This window comes from Camelina sativa, chromosome 5, assembly GCF_000633955.1.
Source record: "Camelina sativa cultivar DH55 chromosome 5, Cs, whole genome shotgun sequence".
NCBI lineage: Eukaryota > Viridiplantae > Streptophyta > Magnoliopsida > Brassicales > Brassicaceae > Camelina > Camelina sativa.
Genome location: NC_025689.1, coordinates 6,284,255 through 6,301,980, shown reverse-complemented (window position 1 = coordinate 6,301,980; position 17,726 = coordinate 6,284,255). Strand labels below are relative to the sequence as shown.

Here is a 17,726-nt window from a genome sequence, read left to right as displayed (position 1 = left end):
TCCTTGAAGAACCCTCTCCCCTGATCAACGAATTATTACTTTGGTAAGTTGGATTCATGAGCCATGGCATGTAATGAGGATCATGATCATGCTTTATTGATTTTCCAAGGTGAAATTCCGCGGGGAATGGTGTGTCTGAAGAAGTTCTGTCACTGTGGTATCGGCTTGAACTGCCCATTTCATAGATGGAAGAACCAGACGGGCTTTTTCGCTTTTGTGCTCCTCTTACATTTTCCATAGATTGATCAACATAACTAGCATTTGACCATGTCTGGTTGTTGCAGTTCGAAGAAGCTGGAAACGTCACATAGTTCTCATGTGGAGCAGAGAAAGTTGCAACTGTCGAACTCACGAAAGGGTCATGAGATGGGCCCGAAGCCCCCGGATTGTAGTGTGGTCTCTCCACACTATGACCTGAGGCAGTATAGGCATTTGGTCGTGGAGAAGAGTTCCACTGAGAAGAACCTGGCATTCCTTCATTCGATATGTTTTCTGCTGGATAAACATGCGATCTGTTCTCACTTGTCCCAGATCTTGCTGAGAAAATGTGGGGTGGATAATATTAATCAGAAAATCCAGAGACACTACTAAGGAAAAGGAGGGCATCAAAGATGATTATAAAACCCAGCCTCCTAACTCTCACTAGCTGAGGGTCTCCACTTATCAAGATTCAAATTTCGCCTAGTGAAACCCAATCTACCCATAGGTGAAAGCATATGGAACATCCTAACCTAGAAATAAACATGCATCATCAACCATATAGCTTTTACAAAGGTTGAATATCAATCTCTAAAACATGGAGATTGAGGTTATAAGATTGATTTCAAACAATTGAAAACAGTTTAAAGATCATTAGCAATGGAGAACTAGTTACCTAAACTCGTATATGGATGCTCTGGGTGTATATGATTCCATCCTTGATCATGTTCATCATCAAAATATTGGGATGAGCCAGGAAAATGTCTGTGCCCCATGATTACACAACACTTCAGGTCCAATTAAACCTGCACAGAAAAGTTCTCTCAACATTCAAAATTTATCCAGAAATACATTCAAAAATATTTATGTAATTACCAACCAAATTCAGGTTTCTTTCATGAATAGTATTTCTTAAAGTAAACCCAAGAAGCACTAAATGGTGACTGAAAACACTAATCTGTATTCAGTCTGATAGTCACATTCCAAGGTAATGTATAAGAAATCAGTCATAGCTCTAGTACGAATTACCATATTCTACCTCAGATCTCATGAAATCATAAGCAAACAAGTTTCTGTGGACTTAGGCTCTGTGCTGCAGGAAAGTTCATGATGCTTATAGATAAAATAAACCTTTACTAGTACAGATCTATTTCATAAGAATAACTTACATTTTGTCAGTAAAAAAGACACACAGTACTTGTTCTTAGTTTAGCCAAAAGAAAAAAAAGAGAGAAAGAGCAAACAAGATTGGGAAACTAAGAAGCCTTTGCATTTAAATCATCACTCTGGTTCTCGCCTCTACAAACCAGAGCCATCAAAACTTAAGAGTAACACAAGGAGTTCATAAAGTTACAAACTTTCAGAAAGTCAATAAGTTTTACAGAAGCAGTCAACTGAGAATCAAGTATGACATACAGAAGAGGAGGGAAGAATATACTGTATCCGAATAGAAGAACATCAAAGCAAGTCGATGCAAAATAGGTAACTATTAATATCATCATTTGAGCTTCTATCAATGCAGTGCTTCTTCGTTCATATTCACCAACAATGATTTTCAACCTCAAACAAAAGGCACTCAACTACTTAAGTATTGTTCTTTGTTACAAACAATAGATTTGACAGCTCTGGAGTATGTATACATTGTATAAAGGCCATGTACATGTCTTTCACTAAACTTACAACCATGATTGACTAACCAAGAAAACTACATGGACGATCCAATAGCAGGACATAAGCTTACAGTATTTTATAAACTACCTTCAAAAATGCACCTGCAGGCAAATAATTCTAGCAGGATATAGGTTTGGAAATCCTAAGCAAAAATACACTACACTACCCAAGTGAAAAAGCTGTTGTGCTTGATTGAGAAACTGAATCACCATCTCCACACACCTTTCAAGTAGACCAACCGGAAGCGATGAGGCCTGTGACTTCACTAATACAATAAGAACACCAAATTTAGTTCCTTTTCTTCGGATCCACAATAATACACTACAGCTTCCTTGGGTGAACGGTTTAGTCCACAAAAGTGCTAGCCAGTAAAGGCATACTAACTCATTTACTATTTCAGCGCTCTTATCATCCTAAACCCACCAGCACACCTTGATAGACTCCTGAATTCGGGACTTATGAGCACAAGGATTGTAAAACAAAGTACTGTAGGTTGTTTGAAAGGATGCTTGATGAAATTAGCATTAAGTTTCACATCATGGTGCATCGGAATAAAATGCTTGGTATGTGACAGCATGTCATTCCAGACACCATTGTAGGATGAATGTAGTCTTGTAAGAAAAAGTAAATTTCCACACTTGTGGATACCTTGAACCAGACCTCAAAGCATCTTCAAATGACTAGCACATTCAGGTACACATATGATGCCGGTTGGACTAGTTGTGATTATTTGCTTACTCCCATAAAGATGTAATCGGATCAGAATAAATCCTACGCCACTAAAAACTGGCGGAAGAACTGAATCGAATAAACTTCACAACCACAAAAAATTGGTCATTAGGAGTAGAACTAACCACGCTAATAACCTTTGGATCACTTATCTGTTTCTCTTATGCTTTGCCAATCAACCAAGAAGGTCCACAACTAGATCTGCAAATCAGAATAAATCAAGGATAGGCCAGCCAGTAGCCACTGATCCTATGTGTTACAAAATGGTAAGCATGAGAAACTAACATCTGTATGAAAAGTGTTGATAATTTGCAGTTTTAAAGAGAAACGATGCTATAATTTCAAAAGTTTTCTAAAAATTTCTGGTGGAAGATGAATTCTGACCTGAAGTCTATGGTCGTACTAGCTCTCAACTCTCCCAAACAACTTGATAAGGTATAAGGTATTCTCCAGTTTTCTCAACTACCCGAGGTTCATGGTCGAGAAAAGTATAATAGGTTTAGTAACCACCATTGCACCTAAACCTGCAGGATACAAACCAGCTAAGCCTAGGTTATGCTAATATATCCCAAACTACCTAGCCCGTCGCTGCAGCAGAGCATGGACAACTTTTACCAACAGCTAACCAAAACATCGTAGAAACTAATCCATGGTCTCTTCTCAGTTCTCAGCATCGGAACAAAGCTAACTAACAAAATTCTAAGTCCGGTATCCTCAAAACCGACTCCGATTTACAGGACATGATCGCGATCAAACCCGAAGTTTGCGTGAAAAGTCACCGATGTAGCAACAAAACCGGGAATAAACCGGATTAAACCGACAAAAAGCAAACAATCATCACACAATACACACACGCAATCCCAAAACAAAAAATGAAGCAAACAAAACAACGATCGGTAACGAGAGAAATAATAATGATAAAATTGCAATCATCATCACAACAAGGATCGGGAAAAAGGGACAATAATTTACAAACCTTACCACAACGTTTCCCCCCAGCGATGAGAAATGATACCGATCGGAGGAGAATATCAAAAGAGACGGTATGAATTTCGTATTAATGACGCAACTTTTTTCAGGAAAAAGAAAGGGTTTAGAGAGAGAAATTATATATGTTTTTGCTTCTCCTTTTTTTTTTGTTTCGGTGATTGGTACGAACGAACTAATAAAGCCGATGAAGAGGATCGGTTTATTAGAAGAAAAAAAAAATCAAATTAAAGCGGTTTGAGTACTTTTGCTGTGACAATTAATCCGCCTCTGACCAGTGACCACCTTCACCGCCTACCGGTTAAACCCGTTCAACATCTTTTTGTCGACTAACATGATGATTAGGCATATTTGTCGATGGCTTTTTGAACCTTAAATCTTTAAAAAAAACGTATTTGCTATTCCTTTCACGCCACCTCGAAGCTGAAGTAGGAAATTTATTTTTATTTTCGTTGCTGACTAGAATGGGCCTATATTTTGGACTGTGTATGGGCCTCAACACTGAAAGGTTCGGAGAAACCCAGAGATCCATCCAAAGATCTCTAGCCGTTTAATTACACCCACGGGATCTGGACCGTTGATTGAGATGACTTTTAATTTATCAATGAATAGTCCGATTTGATTGATGATGATGATGATGATGATTAAGAAAGCAAATAAAAGAAGCGAATCGGAATATACACACAAAAGTTAGAAGAGGAGAGGAGAGGACCAACAACAACAACAACATTGTATTCTTCTTCTTCATAGAGTTAAATCACCTAGCCATTGGAGAATCCAGAATTTGAAGTTCCCTTTTGATTTTTCTGGCGGACGATGAGCAGAGCTTAGAGTAAATTTTTGCATCCAATACGATATAAAGAGGGGATTTGTTGATTTTAGAGTGGGAGAAGAAGAAGAAACCCTAGCTAATGGATATGATCAGATGCTGCTAGTAAGTAAGTTAGAGAAAGAGCGAAGAAGATGATGAACACTTCGAATGGGATGATCTCCGGGCCTTCTTCTTCGTCAGCTTCGGCGGCGGCGAATCCTCCTCAGTCTCCCGGAATCAAGACGTATTTCAAGACACCTGAAGGGAAGTACAAGCTCCACTACGAGAAGACGCATCCTTCTGGGCTTCTTCACTATACTCATGGCAAAACCGTCACTCAGGTTATATATATGCTTTGATTCGCTTTTTGTGTTTTTGTGTTTGTGTGTTTGTGTGTGTGTTTTAATCTATGAATTGAAGTTTAATCTAATCTTAATTGAAGTTAAATCTAATCCAATTGTGATTGTGATGTGGTTTGCAAGTGATTTCTGAGGATTGATTTGGGATTTTTTTTTGGGGTGTCAGGTTACTCTAGCTCACCTTAAGGACAAACCTGCACCATCGACACCAACTGGTACTTCGTCAAATGTCACTGCTAGTAGCGGTTTCAGGTCAGCAACAGCAAGGTTATTAGGTGGTGGGAATGGTAACCGTGCGCTTAGTTTTGTTGGAGGTAATGGAGGGACCAAAAACGTGGGTGCAAGTTCGAGGATTGGTGCCTCATTCGCTGCCTCTAGTTCTAGTACCTCGGCTACTAATACAAATTTCGACGGGAAAGGAACTTACATTGTCTTCAATGTCGGTGATGCTATTTTTATTAGTGACTTGAACTCGCAAGACAAGGTACTTTACTTCTACTCCTTTAGTCTTTCTTAGGTTTTGATTTGATGTGGTTGTTTCTGGTCACAGTTAAAGAAATTTTCTTTGGTGTAGGATCCTGTAAAGTCTATTCATATCAGCAATTCGAACCCTATGTGTCATGCGTTTGATCCAGATGCTAAGGATGGACATGATCTACTTATTGGACTGAATTCTGGGGATGGTAATGTACAACTTTTAGATCAAGTTTGTTTACTTTTGTTCTAGATGAAAATTTTGTCTTGTTCTTTATTCTTTTGGTGAATTATTGTAGTCTACACCGTATCACTAAGACAGCAGTTACAGGATGTCAGTAAGAAGCTTGTTAATGCTCATCATTATAACAAAGATGGTTCTGTAAATAACAGGTAAGATTTTTTTTTCCTTGTAAACTTCTTTATTTATCTGAATTGACATGTGGTCACGTAGTTATCGTTGTTTTTTGTCATTTTACTGGATATATGCTCTAGGTAACGCTCAATTTAGTGAATCAGATTATATACATTATACTAGATTCCCCCTTCTTGGATAAAATTAGACTTAAGAAAAATCTGGCTGAAATATCCTTTCTGGAACAATATATATATTATTTGTGTCATGTGATAAGATAAAGTTTGTTCTTATCAACAGTCGCTGTACTAGTATTGCTTGGGTGCCTGGAAGTGATGGATCTTTTGTTGTTGCTCATGCCGATGGAAATTTGTACGTGTATGAAAAGGCAAGCACTGAATTCGGAAAAAAATATTGCGTTTGACTTTTCATTTACCTAATTTTCTCTAACTTCTGACCTGAGTAATTATTATACTTCCAGAATAAAGATGGTGCAACTGAATCTTCATTTTCTGCTATAAGAGATCCGACACAGTTTTCTGTTGACAAAGCAAAATATAGCAAGGCACCTGATTTTGCTAGTGTTTCCATTGGTTTCTTTTCTGTCTTTAAAATAATACTCATGTTTTCACTCCCACAAATACTCCTGCAGAGTAATCCAGTAGCGAGATGGCATATTGGTCAAGGTGCTATTAACTGCATTGCATTTTCAAATGATGGAGCATACTTGGCAACTGTTGGAAGAGATGGTATGATGCTCTTTATTGTTTTATCGCCGACTAGAGTTCTTTCTCTACATATATCTTTCTGTTGAACATTCGTTTTCTTTTTTTGACCATGTACAGGTTATCTTCGAATTTTTGATTTCTCAACCCAAAAGTTAGTGTGTGGTGTAAAAAGTTATTATGGTGCTCTACTGTGTTGTGCTTGGAGGTGACTGGATCTAATCCTTTGACTAATAATCTTCCCTAATGCATTTGAAGGAACTGAATTTTCGTTCACTCAAGCTGCTTTTACCATGGATTTGTTGTTGTATGCTAACATTGTGATCGGCCTGACAGTATGGATGGAAAGTACCTTTTGACTGGAGGTGAAGATGACTTGGTTCAAGTCTGGAGTATGGAAGATCGAAAGGTTGTAGCGTGGGGTGAGGGACACAATTCTTGGGTATGGTTTTCAAACTGGAGTATAGTGAATTTTGTATGTAACACAAACACTACTTGACTACTGTTATCTGCTTTCTCACAGGTAAGTGGAGTGGCTTTTGATTCGTATTGGTCGTCACCAAATTCGGACGGGTCTGGCGAGAATGTCATGTATCGGTTTGGTTCAGTTGGTCAGGTATATTTCCTTCCACGTTGGGAATTAGCCTTGACCTATTTCTATCGATTGAACAGTCTTAATATATTTACTCGAGAACAAGAATAGACCTCTGACCATCAAATGGAACGTGAATAAACTGCTGCTCAGATTCTTGTGTATTTAGTTTAATAGGATATAAGAAATGTAGAATAATCCTAGTGTAGGAGAGATAAATAGTTAGAAATTGAAATGAAATGTTTTCATGGAAAAACTCTTTTGATCATATGGGGCGATAGCATTGTCCATATAGTGTATCATGTGGAATTTGCTAGATTATGGGCATAGATTCGTTAATCTGCTCGGTAAAATTTGTTAGAAAGTGAGTTTTCCATTGCCTTGGCACACTTTGTGTGAATGTTGTGTCAGTAACTTATACTTTGATCTTCTGTTAAGTGTTCTTGGCTCGTCTTGCTTGTGCTAAACAGGACACACAGTTACTGCTATGGGACCTAGAAATGGATGAGATTGTAGTTCCGCTTCGGAGACCTCCAGGAGGATCACCCACTTACAGCACGGGGAGTCAGTCCGCTCACTGGGACAACATTGTTCCAATGGGGACACTTCAGCCAGCGCCATGCATGCGCGATGTCCCAAAGCTTTCACCAGTCATGGCTCACCGTGTTCACATGGAGCCCCTCTCGGGCTTGATCTTCACCCAAGAATCATTGATAACAGCTTGCAGAGAAGGCCATTTAAAGATCTGGACACGACCAGACAACCAGTCCAGTAGCAACACAGAAGCATCAAATCCAACCACAAGCAAACCCTCGCTGACCAGCAAGGTCGGTGTTTCTAGTTAAGTCAGACACCATTCGATCATATTGTTTCAGGTCCTGGTTTCGAAAGGAAGCCATGTGAATATCTCTCCTGATATTTAATCTGACTCTATTGATGTATGTGAGAGGCTGAGACATATCTCTGGGGATTGATGGAGAATACTAAAGAGACGAAGAGAATTTTCGGATGTAATTACAAGAAAACATTTATTTTGGATTTAGGGCTTATATCCAACAAATACTAACCAAAGAAACAATAATTCAAGATTGGTGCTTCAGAAGAAGACGCTAAAGTGTTTTTTCTGCACTGCAGTGATTTTTTAAAATTTTCCTATATTTGTTTCTAGTTATTTTAAACCATGATTTTTTATCTTGAATATATTGAGATACATTTGGAATTTTGGATAATTACACTGGATTGAACAACTTTATCGGGTTTTATTAATTTGTTTAATCTTTCCAAACGTGTGTCCATCTATAGGTCTTTTGTGTATTTGTTCAGGCTCTCTTTGATATAGTTATTTGTATATGAGACGACGATTTTACTAATTGACTTGTAGTTTAGAGAGTTTGCCAATATAACTAGGAGAGGGCGACAAGTCGACAACAAAGTGCCAAACATAAAACACAACTAAAAAGGGTTCAGAATGAGCTGGCGACTGTGCCTTTAAGAAAGAGGAACATATGTTTCTTGTACTTTTTTCAAGAAAAGCTGAACACTAGTTTTGTATTCTAATTTCTAAACCAACTAACTAACTACTAATGCTTTTTTTTTATCTTTTTGGTGTAAATGTTAAGAACCTTTAATGTAAATAAGCTTTTAGGTAAACATCTGAAATTTTTAGTATGTGTGACATTTTATCAATAAAATTAAAAAATATTGACATGAAGGAAGAACAGAGGCAAAACAATTTGGTTTTCATTAATTGTTTTGCCGAGTACACAAACATTGGCATTGGCACATATCAAAGCATTACACCACAATTAAAACAGATAATAAACAAGAAGAAAACAGGGCATAGTTTTAAAAAAGCAAAGTTGCCAATTTTTGTACATACATAATAACACAACTATTTTATAATCGTTGTTATCATGATTGTTGTTTTTGTGGCTAAATTCATACGTTGGCCGCACTTCTGAAGGATCCGAGGGACTTGGAACCTGATGCCCTTAGGACGAATTGGTGATAGAAGGCAGCAATCGCAGCTCCGATGAATGGTCCCACCCAGAATATCCACTGTAATTATATATAGACCAAAGAAATATATTGTTATTTCCATAAAGCCAATAGAATCATAATTTGATTAAGAGAGGTCAAAAAGGAGTAGGAACATACGTGGTCATCCCATGGCTTGCTCTCGTTAAAGATTACGGCAGCTCCGAAACTCCTGGCCGGGTTAATGCCTGTTCCGGTGATGGGAATAGTGGCCAAATGTACCATAAACACGGCGAACCCAATAGGAAGTGGTGCCAATACCTTTTTTTTTTTTTGCAAAAGTAACACAAAGTATTAATTATGTAACCATATCATGACAAATTTACTAATTGATAATATGAAGAAAATAATACTAACGGGAACGTGGGAGTCTCGAGCGTTTCGTTTGGGATCAGTGGCGGAGAACACTGTGTAGACAAGGACGAATGTTCCGATGATCTCTGCTGCGAGTCCGGTGCCTGTGTTGTAGCCGTCGGCTAGAGAGTTAGCTCCTCCACCGTAACGAACGTAGTAAGAGCTTTGAAAAGCCTTCACGAACCCAACTCCACAAATAGCACCCAAACACTGAGCCACCATGTAAAGCACTGCTCTAATCAACGACACCTTCCGGGCCAAAAACAATCCGAACGTCACCGCCGGGTTAATGTGACCACCTTCAAAAACGTTTTGGGGTTAATATCAAATAAACAAGAAACCAAAGGGTACGTTTATCATGTCACAATTTTAAATAACTAAACCGGTCCGGTGTGATACCTGAGATACCGGCGGTGCAGTAGACAAGAATGAAGATCATGCCACCAAAAGCCCATGCGATGCCGAGGATTCCAACGCCTCCACAGTCAACTCCACCAGCGGTTGTGTCGGACTGAATCTTGTAGCCGATAACAGTCAAAACAGTGACGTATAAGAAGAGGAGAGTGGCTACGAACTCGGCTATGACGGCTCTGTATAAAGACCACTTAGTAAGCTCCTCCGCGTCGAAAAACGGAGTAGGCGGAGGATCTTCGTAGTCCCTAGATTGAAATCCCTCAGGTCCTTCCACGTCTTTCGCCATTTCTTTACTTTTTTGTTGTTATGAAAAATGTGTTTTGTGGTTTTTGTTATGTGATTTGTGAAGAGATGAAAGGAAGGTTGTTTATATAGAGAGACTATAGAGTTCCTAGTGTGTGCTCTTATTAAATTTGCTTGTCCATGGTGAATAATTCATATTACGTATTATTATTTTGATTAGATTACAATAATGAATTACTTTTGGTAGGTTTATGGTTGTTCTTATTATCCGTTTCAATGAAAATGAATAGTATTATAGAATTGTCTGTGACGATTATGATTATTTTTGTGGAAGTTTTGCTTTTCACTAATTAATTACATAGCTAGCTGTGATGATAATATATAATCTAAACCAATCTAATCATTGCTTCATTATTAACAGAAATTGGTTTTGGTGTAATAATATAATCCAGTTTTTAAAAGCAGAATTTTCATATTCTCGTGTAGTTATTACAGTAAAAACCAACTGATCATGGGTAATATAGTTACTGTCTTTGTGAGGAAATTAGAATTCACATTTATTTGTGGTTTCAATTAATTTTCCAATACTTTAAACTAAAAGCTGAACGTACATATTTTGAGAGTCGGATTATTTAAAAGAATGATTGTGGAGCTATCAATAAGAAGAGCGACCTTTTTAATTCTAAAATTATTATGGTAGATAATGGAGTTTTATGGTTAAATTAACTTAGCCTCGCCGCCCCATACCTAAACGTAGTTTTCATTTGGACCGACCCTAACATTACTATATGCTTCTATTTTTTCTTTCTCTTGTCCCTATGTCATGAGCCTTGTCCTCTCCCTAGAATAATATAGACTGTCACTCAATTTTACACATTAAAAATTATAAATTATATGAATCTTATCTATTTGGGCATACTTGAAATTCGTTTTTAAAAACATTCGGCTATTAGATGCGATAACGTTAAAAAAATTCAGATAGGTAGATTTTATCAATGGTTGAAAAAACAAATCTAACTATGTCGATTCCACCATCTTCTTAATTTGCTACTTTAAACCTCGTATACAAACTCTCTAGAAGGACCTCCTCATGTTTTCAGTTTTTTGAATAGTACCATTAACATCAAAATAAAAGATCTACGAAACTAAATAAACTATATATTATACACTTCACTAATAGTCACTTATGAAAAAACTTGATTTCATATAATTACTAATTGTGAAAAAGAGTTATTACATCAAAATGAAATTGTTACTACACTACATATAGTACATACCAATTCTTCTTCTTCTTTTTTTTTTTTTGTTTGGAAAAGGTTAAGTAATTCTTCCTCTTGTTTGTGATTTATAACGGCTAAATCAATATAACTCCTAGACTCTTTGTGATTGAAATAAGAAGAGAAGAAAAGAAAAAAGAAAAAGTATTTTGAGCAGTAGCTCTCAACGAACCCTACCATTATATTTTTAACATAATTATTACATGGACAGGATAAAAGAAACGGCGTCGCTTCAGGGGTTCTGTTTCCACTAAATAGGTCGAAATATGATGAAACTCGGGTCCACTAGACCGCAGAGAAACCGCCCCAATAGAGATAGCTCCGACAATTGGATCGGCACCGTCCATACAGACTAAGTCCAACTCAGTACAGCCGTCGGTTCCACCCAACCACTCCTCTAACGCCACGTTGTGCAAACCCCACAGTCAGCAAATAATCATTATTTGCTCTCTCTTCCAAAAGCAATTTTCTTACGTATGTATCCCACTCACTATTCTGTATACAAAATTAAACTAAATTAGAAAAACAAAAGTGTATACATACAGACAAAAGGAATGTGGTGTAGTGTTGTGTTCGTGGCCAATGTTTTGCCACATCACAGTAACCTTATCGTTTTAGCGACATTCCTCTGATCTCATTGGATTAGAGTTCCAACATCAGCTTAATATTTTTATTTGTCTCTTTCATTTGTAAAATAATGGTTACGTGTAATATTCTCTATAGAAAACATGGGCTAATTTATTCTGAATTCTGATTAATTTATATACTGAATAATACATTTCGTGGTTCTTTAAGATAACTCATATAAAATGACTCAAATATATAAATTCAAAATATTATTGGCTTTAATTGGATGTTCTACCAAACTATCATGGGAAAGATGCAAGAATGATCAAGAATGTGCTCGAAACGGCAGGAAACACACGAGTTTTTTGACACGATCGTGACAAATACTTTACAAAGTGATATAATCTCAATATTTGCCAAAAACTTTTTTTTAAAGTACCTATGCATGTGGGTAAAGCTTGTAGATAAGGTAATGTATGTAAACATAAATGCATTTCTGATTTATCATTGTTTATATATATATATGTTCACTTGTATAGGTTGCTCACGTTTTATTGGTTTTTTGGTTGTTTGTCAACGGTCAAATTTTTGGGGTGATATGCCTAACAAAATTTATTGACGTGAATTTGGGATGTTGATATCTCCAGTAAAAGTCAGTAGCAAATAGCAATAATTGAGTTATTTGGAATTAGTCACAGTTTTTTCTTCGTTTAATGTTTTCATGTAAAAATGTAAAATAACTAAATATAGTTTTTACTTAAAAGTTTACTTACATCCCACTCAAATTGGTTCACCAGGTTTGTGTACCTTTACAACTTATAACTTGACGTGAATTTGATGATTAAATAAGATTACTAACTTACTAAGTAGTTTAAATAAATCTAGAAAGAAATTAAAATTAGTGTAGATAAAAGAAAATGATTGCTCTTTGCATCTAATTTTTTTTTTCCTTGTACTTACTATATTCACAAACATATGTAATCGTTACAAAAATAAAACATTATTGTCTTTAACAAAAAAAAAATAACATTGTTGTTGTTGTAACATCAAATCAAAAGTGTCACATAAACCAAGAAGAGCTCACTCTCTATATAAAGAGCCTTTGCTCTTCATCTCTCACAACCACAAGTCCAACAACAAACAACCACATTCAAAACACTTCTCCTAGATAAGAAACTCTAGAAGCATCTATTAACTTATTATGGCTAAAGACGTGGAAGGAGCTGAGGGATATCAGGCAAGGGACTACGAAGATCCGCCACCTACTCCGTTTTTCGACGCGGAGGAGCTTACCAAGTGGTCTTTATACAGAGCCGTCATAGCCGAGTTCGTAGCCACTCTCCTCTTCTTGTATGTCACCGTTTTGACTGTCATCGGCTACAAGATTCAGTCAGACACAACCGCCGGTGGAGTTGACTGCGGAGGTGTTGGAATCCTCGGCATCGCGTGGGCTTTTGGTGGCATGATCTTCATTCTTGTCTACTGCACCGCCGGTATCTCAGGTATCATATATCAAACCGTACCGGTTCAGTTATTTTTAAAACTATGATATTTATAAACGTATCCTTTTGGTTTCTTGTTTATTTGATATTAACCCCAAAACGTTTTGAAGGTGGTCACATAAACCCGGCGGTGACGTTCGGATTGTTCTTGGCCCGTAAGGTATCGCTGATTAGAGCAGTGCTTTACATGGTGGCTCAATGTTTGGGTGCTATTTGTGGAGTTGGGTTCGTGAAAGCGTTTCAAAGCGCTTACTACGTTCGTTACGGTGGAGGAGCTAACTCTCTAGCCGACGGCTACAGCACAGGCACTGGACTCGCAGCAGAGATCATTGGAACATTCGTCCTTGTCTACACAGTGTTCTCCGCAACTGATCCCAAACGGAACGCTAGAGACTCCCACGTTCCCGTTAGTATTAATTTCTTCATATTATCAATTAGTAAATTTAATATGATATGGTTACTTAATACTTTGTGTTACTTTTGTAGGTATTGGCACCACTTCCAATTGGGTTTGCGGTGTTCATGGTACATTTGGCTACTATTCCCATCACCGGAACAGGCATTAACCCGGCCAGGAGTTTTGGAGCCGCTGTAATCTTCAACGAGAGCAAGCCATGGGATGACCACGTATGTTTCTACTCCTATGATCTCTTAAAACAAATTATGTTTCGATTGGTTTGATGGACAAATAATGGAATGTTTTTTTTCCTGGTCTATGTATCTACAGTGGATATTCTGGGTGGGACCATTCATCGGAGCTGCGATTGCTGCCTTCTACCACCAATTCGTTCTAAGGGCATCAGGTTCCAAGTCCCTCGGTTCCTTCAGAAGTGCAGCCAACGTTTGAACTTAACCACAAAAACCAACAATGTGGTCATCATTATTATATTTATGTAGAAATCGGGCTCATGGTTTTTTTACAATATGCCCTCTTTTCTTCTTCCTGTTTTCTACTTGTATTTGTGTGTGATTTTCCTTTTATCAATCGAGTGAACTGTTTTTCATATTCGCAATGTCTATTGAGTTTTGTGTATTGAGAAGACCACTACTTCGCTTATCCTTTATCTCCATCTACTCTATACAACGTGTATATTGAATCCCAATTTGCAGATTGAATGAACACAAACATTGCCATTGTTCTTTCCCATTTCTAATCCTAAAACATTTCTCTACTCTAACCAACATTTCAATACTCTGATTCCTAACGCAAATTCAGATTCCTATGACAAGTTCAAAGCATTTCGTATAAATTGAAAATAGCATAAAGATTGGGACTGGATAAATAAATAAAAGTTGCAATAACAATCCAAAACTGAGTTGAGAGTCGTTGTTGTTGTTCTCTAGAAAACACAAAACATAAGTAGAAGAAGAAGAAGAAGAAGAAGAAACTAAAAGCTCAAATAGAAGAAGAAGTAAAAGAAACAAACGAACCATTACCCTCCTCTTCAATTCTCAGGAACTTCAACTTCACCTTCTTGAATCCCCTGTTGAATATCCTTTGGATCTTTACCATCCACAGTACACCCAACTGACACACAAGTCCCCAAGATCTCTCTCACTGTACCACTCAACTCTTTAGCAATAGATCTAGGCCTCATGATCCTTGCAATCTCAATCACATCTTCAAACGATATGTTCCCGTTATGCTTAATGTTCTTCACCTTCTTCCGATCTCTCTCCGGCTCTTTCAACGCCTTGATGACGAGTGCAGCCGCCGATGGAACAACTGTGACCTTAGCTTGACGGTTCTGCACCGTCAGCTTGACGGTTACACGTAGTCCTTTCCATTCTTTGGCGGTTTCTTTGGCGATGTCTTCTCCGATCTTCTTTGGTGCGAGACCTAATGGACCGATTTTGGGAGCTAGAGAACTCGCTGCTCCGACTTCTCCTCCTGTTACGCGGACGTATACGTCGACGATCTGACTCGGATCCAACTTCGGCGGCATGGTTCGGTGTTTTTGCTTTCTCGGGGTTTTCTAGGGTTTCTTTTAAGATCGAGTCCCGAAACGAGGAGGCGCTTGGAGATGACGATCCTAAGGTTTTTGAAGGAGGTTGTAATTAGGGTTTACGAAAAAACGAATTTACGGTTTTAGCCTTATTCGTAGTCGGGCCTCTATTGGGCTTTTTTATTCTAAGGAAGCTTTCACTAACCCGGTTATGTTCGGTTTAGTTTGATTGAACCTGTTTCACTGAAAAGCAAAATCGTTGAATCTTTTGCTGGGAGAGTCAGAGAAGTGAGAGAGAAGAGAGGCTTCTTTGGTTTGGGGCAAGTTCGTCGTGGATGATTTAGAATGGCGGGAGGATCTGAGAGGAAGACGATACTAGTGGGTTTGGTTCTAGCTCTTGTTCTTGGTATCGCTGTTTACTTGAGGCTTTGGACTATCGATTATACTCTGTCTTCAGATGACACTGAACGCTTAAGGTTTGTTAAAATGATCTAATTCTGTATTTGATTCAGTTTGATCACTGTAAGGTCTGTGTTTTCGTGTTGTTGATTTGCTTAAAGTATTGGTTTTTCTGGATGGGTCTTCAATTTCAGTAGCTTTGGATTTTTCAACTTTTATGTGAATAGAGCTGCATTTTATGGAATTAGGGATTTTGTATGGTTAGTGTTATAGTAGTGGTTTATTAGGAATCATTCAAGTAAATGTGTATGATTTGAGATTTTTACAATTGGTGTAGGAAACAGTTTGATTTGGCTAATAGAGAAGCAATGGATGAATCTGCAGACTGGAGGAGAATGTTTGATAACGAAGCTGAGAAAGCTTCTAAATGTACAAAAGAACTGGCGCTGGTATTTTTCTAAGCTCCTCCTTGTAAAAATGTTTCTTTTTTTTTAGCATTTTATGCTTTTTTTCCGAATGTAATTGTCTTGACACTGAACTAGACTGTCACTAGCTAGTGATGTGGTTGTCTCTCTGCTATGGGAATTTACAGCTTTGTCTTCTCTACTTAGATTGCTTTCGCCGTTTGTGCATTTATATGTTTGAAAACCGTTGATCAAGAAGCATCAATGCATAGCACACTACCCTAAGTCTCTGAGGGTAGTTTTCTGTCTTTGTTTCTATTGGCTTTGAACATTGTCTTCTTTTCCTACAGATCAAAGAGTCATCTCGGAATGGAAACGGCAATCAAAAGCTGGAGTCATTACAAAAGGTGACATTCCCCACTCAAGAATTCAAATTCTTTTAGTATTGTCTTACGTTGGATGCTCATGGCTCATTAGTTCGCTGTCTCTCTCTTGAGTAGGAAAATGCGGCATTGCTCATTCAGATAGAGAAATTAAAACAAGAGCTTGAAGCTTCACGGTTAAAGTGTCGCTCACGACAGGCACCCCGTTAGAATAATCTTCATGATATGTTGTCACTTGTCAGTGATAGTCCACTGGTAAGAAAAATCCTGTATTGTCATAGATGTTTCTTAGGCTCTTTCGTGGGATAGCTTTCCAAAGAAGCACTACTATACAACACCAACCTCATAACCTTGTACTGATAATTGATAAATCAACTTTTGAAATTTAGCTATCAGGTCCTTTGGCTGAATTCATGTTGTAACTCCAAATGTTTATTTGATTCTTAGGTTTATAAATACTAGATAGGCGAAGAGCTGCACTTATAGTTTTTGAAGAAGGTTGCACTTGTACATCATTGTGGTTAGCCCCGCTTGTGTTGTGTTCTTGCCTCTTAGGTTCCGTGAGGGCACAGAAATAACGGTTTTATTTTAAGGTGTACAGAACGGAAACCAGAAACTATACCATAGTTGAGTATCATAAAACTTTCTGATTTCTCCTTGTGATCGTTTTATTGCGGATGGATTGTACCACAACTCTTTCTGTTTCCTTCATTGAACCGGTCTTTACATTAATATATGATTCACAAATCACCAAGAGACTAGTGGGTCTGTCACGCTAGCAAAACATGGTCAGAGGTGAAAATTCTAGTCAAGTATTGTCATTTATCGATTCATAGTAACCATCAAATGAAAATATTGATTTCATTACGTATCATGTGAAAATACCGTTTAATATTATTTTGGTTAAACGAATTGGTCAAACTCCACCATCAATTTTTTACTTTTTGGAAATGAAATGAAAACTATAAAACAAGAAGAGTTGCGTTACTGAAACCTGATTGATTTCATCATATATCTAACTTTCCTGTTGGTTACTCAACGTTGGACTCCTGACACTATGGAGAGAAGTTTAAGTTGCTACACTTCCTCAACTCAATACGAAAAACACACAAAATTAGCAAATCATGTCACTCCATATCATTTTGCATCATCCTTATCTAACTTGGAATCTACAAATAAGTTACGTTTCAACATCATCTATTCACCCAAACAGCCAAACCCAACCACTCACTCCCCTTCTCCTCCTAACTCGTATTGCCTCAGGATTCCACATAAATCACTATCTTGTTGATATAAACT

General features: G+C 37.6%; 6 protein-coding genes across 20 annotated transcripts in view; 3 read left to right on the top strand and 3 right to left on the bottom strand.

The window, feature by feature from the left end:
• Nucleotides 1-3,922, bottom strand: part of LOC104785800 (E3 ubiquitin-protein ligase arkadia-C-like) — a 7,718-nt gene extending 3,796 nt beyond the window's left edge. The window contains exons 1-5 of one of the 13 annotated variants that reach the window (XM_010511079.1): nucleotides 3,575-3,922; nucleotides 2,518-3,122; nucleotides 1,228-2,312; nucleotides 875-1,004; nucleotides 179-537 (exon numbers count right to left, since the gene is read on the bottom strand). In XM_010511079.1, coding sequence (XP_010509381.1) covers nucleotides 179-537; nucleotides 875-974 — 459 coding nt within the window. In that variant the 5' untranslated portion in view covers nucleotides 975-1,004; nucleotides 1,228-2,312; nucleotides 2,518-3,122; nucleotides 3,575-3,922. Of the gene's footprint in view, nucleotides 1-12; nucleotides 538-874; nucleotides 1,005-1,227; nucleotides 3,123-3,574 lie in introns of all 13 variants that reach the window. The other 12 variants (XM_019245728.1, XM_010511078.1, XM_010511080.1 and 9 more) reach the window with 12 other exon arrangements.
• LOC104785799 (dystrophia myotonica WD repeat-containing protein) lies at nucleotides 4,245-8,029 on the top strand. 2 transcript variants are annotated; one of them, XM_010511071.2, is made up of 11 exons: nucleotides 4,246-4,737; nucleotides 4,922-5,239; nucleotides 5,330-5,438; nucleotides 5,529-5,622; nucleotides 5,885-5,972; nucleotides 6,066-6,149; nucleotides 6,237-6,333; nucleotides 6,430-6,517; nucleotides 6,646-6,751; nucleotides 6,833-6,925; nucleotides 7,372-8,029. In XM_010511071.2, exons 1-11 carry the CDS (start codon nucleotides 4,549-4,551, stop codon nucleotides 7,744-7,746), a joined length of 1,641 nt encoding a protein of 546 aa, XP_010509373.1. In that variant the 5' UTR covers nucleotides 4,246-4,548; the 3' UTR covers nucleotides 7,747-8,029. The 2 variants fall into 2 exon arrangements, with proteins under 2 accessions (XP_010509374.1, XP_010509373.1); XM_010511072.2 differs by lacking the exon at nucleotides 6,066-6,149 and having other exon boundaries at nucleotides 4,245-4,737.
• On the bottom strand, nucleotides 8,617-10,062 carry LOC104785798 (aquaporin PIP2-2). The gene is made up of 4 exons (XM_010511070.2): nucleotides 9,692-10,062; nucleotides 9,296-9,591; nucleotides 9,059-9,199; nucleotides 8,617-8,959 (listed from the first exon to the last, which is right to left on the bottom strand). The coding sequence occupies exons 1-4, from the start codon at nucleotides 9,990-9,992 to the stop codon at nucleotides 8,840-8,842; spliced, it is 858 nt and encodes a 285-aa protein (XP_010509372.1). The 5' UTR covers nucleotides 9,993-10,062; the 3' UTR covers nucleotides 8,617-8,839.
• On the top strand, nucleotides 12,909-14,357 carry LOC104785797 (aquaporin PIP2-2). Its single transcript, XM_010511069.2, has 4 exons — nucleotides 12,909-13,295; nucleotides 13,406-13,701; nucleotides 13,782-13,922; nucleotides 14,023-14,357. Exons 1-4 carry the CDS (start codon nucleotides 12,995-12,997, stop codon nucleotides 14,140-14,142), a joined length of 858 nt encoding a protein of 285 aa, XP_010509371.1. The 5' UTR covers nucleotides 12,909-12,994; the 3' UTR covers nucleotides 14,143-14,357.
• On the bottom strand, nucleotides 14,553-15,327 carry LOC104785796 (60S ribosomal protein L12-2-like). Its single transcript, XM_010511068.2, has one exon. The coding sequence runs from the start codon at nucleotides 15,239-15,241 to the stop codon at nucleotides 14,741-14,743; it is 501 nt and encodes a 166-aa protein (XP_010509370.1). The 5' UTR covers nucleotides 15,242-15,327; the 3' UTR covers nucleotides 14,553-14,740.
• Nucleotides 15,477-17,183, top strand: LOC104785795. 2 transcript variants are annotated; one of them, XM_010511067.2, is made up of 5 exons: nucleotides 15,477-15,717; nucleotides 15,978-16,089; nucleotides 16,395-16,451; nucleotides 16,545-16,682; nucleotides 16,875-17,183. In XM_010511067.2, exons 1-4 carry the CDS (start codon nucleotides 15,587-15,589, stop codon nucleotides 16,635-16,637), a joined length of 393 nt encoding a protein of 130 aa, XP_010509369.1. In that variant the 5' UTR covers nucleotides 15,477-15,586; the 3' UTR covers nucleotides 16,638-16,682; nucleotides 16,875-17,183. The 2 variants fall into 2 exon arrangements, with proteins under 2 accessions (XP_010509369.1, XP_010509368.1); XM_010511066.2 differs by lacking the exon at nucleotides 16,875-17,183 and having other exon boundaries at nucleotides 16,545-16,819.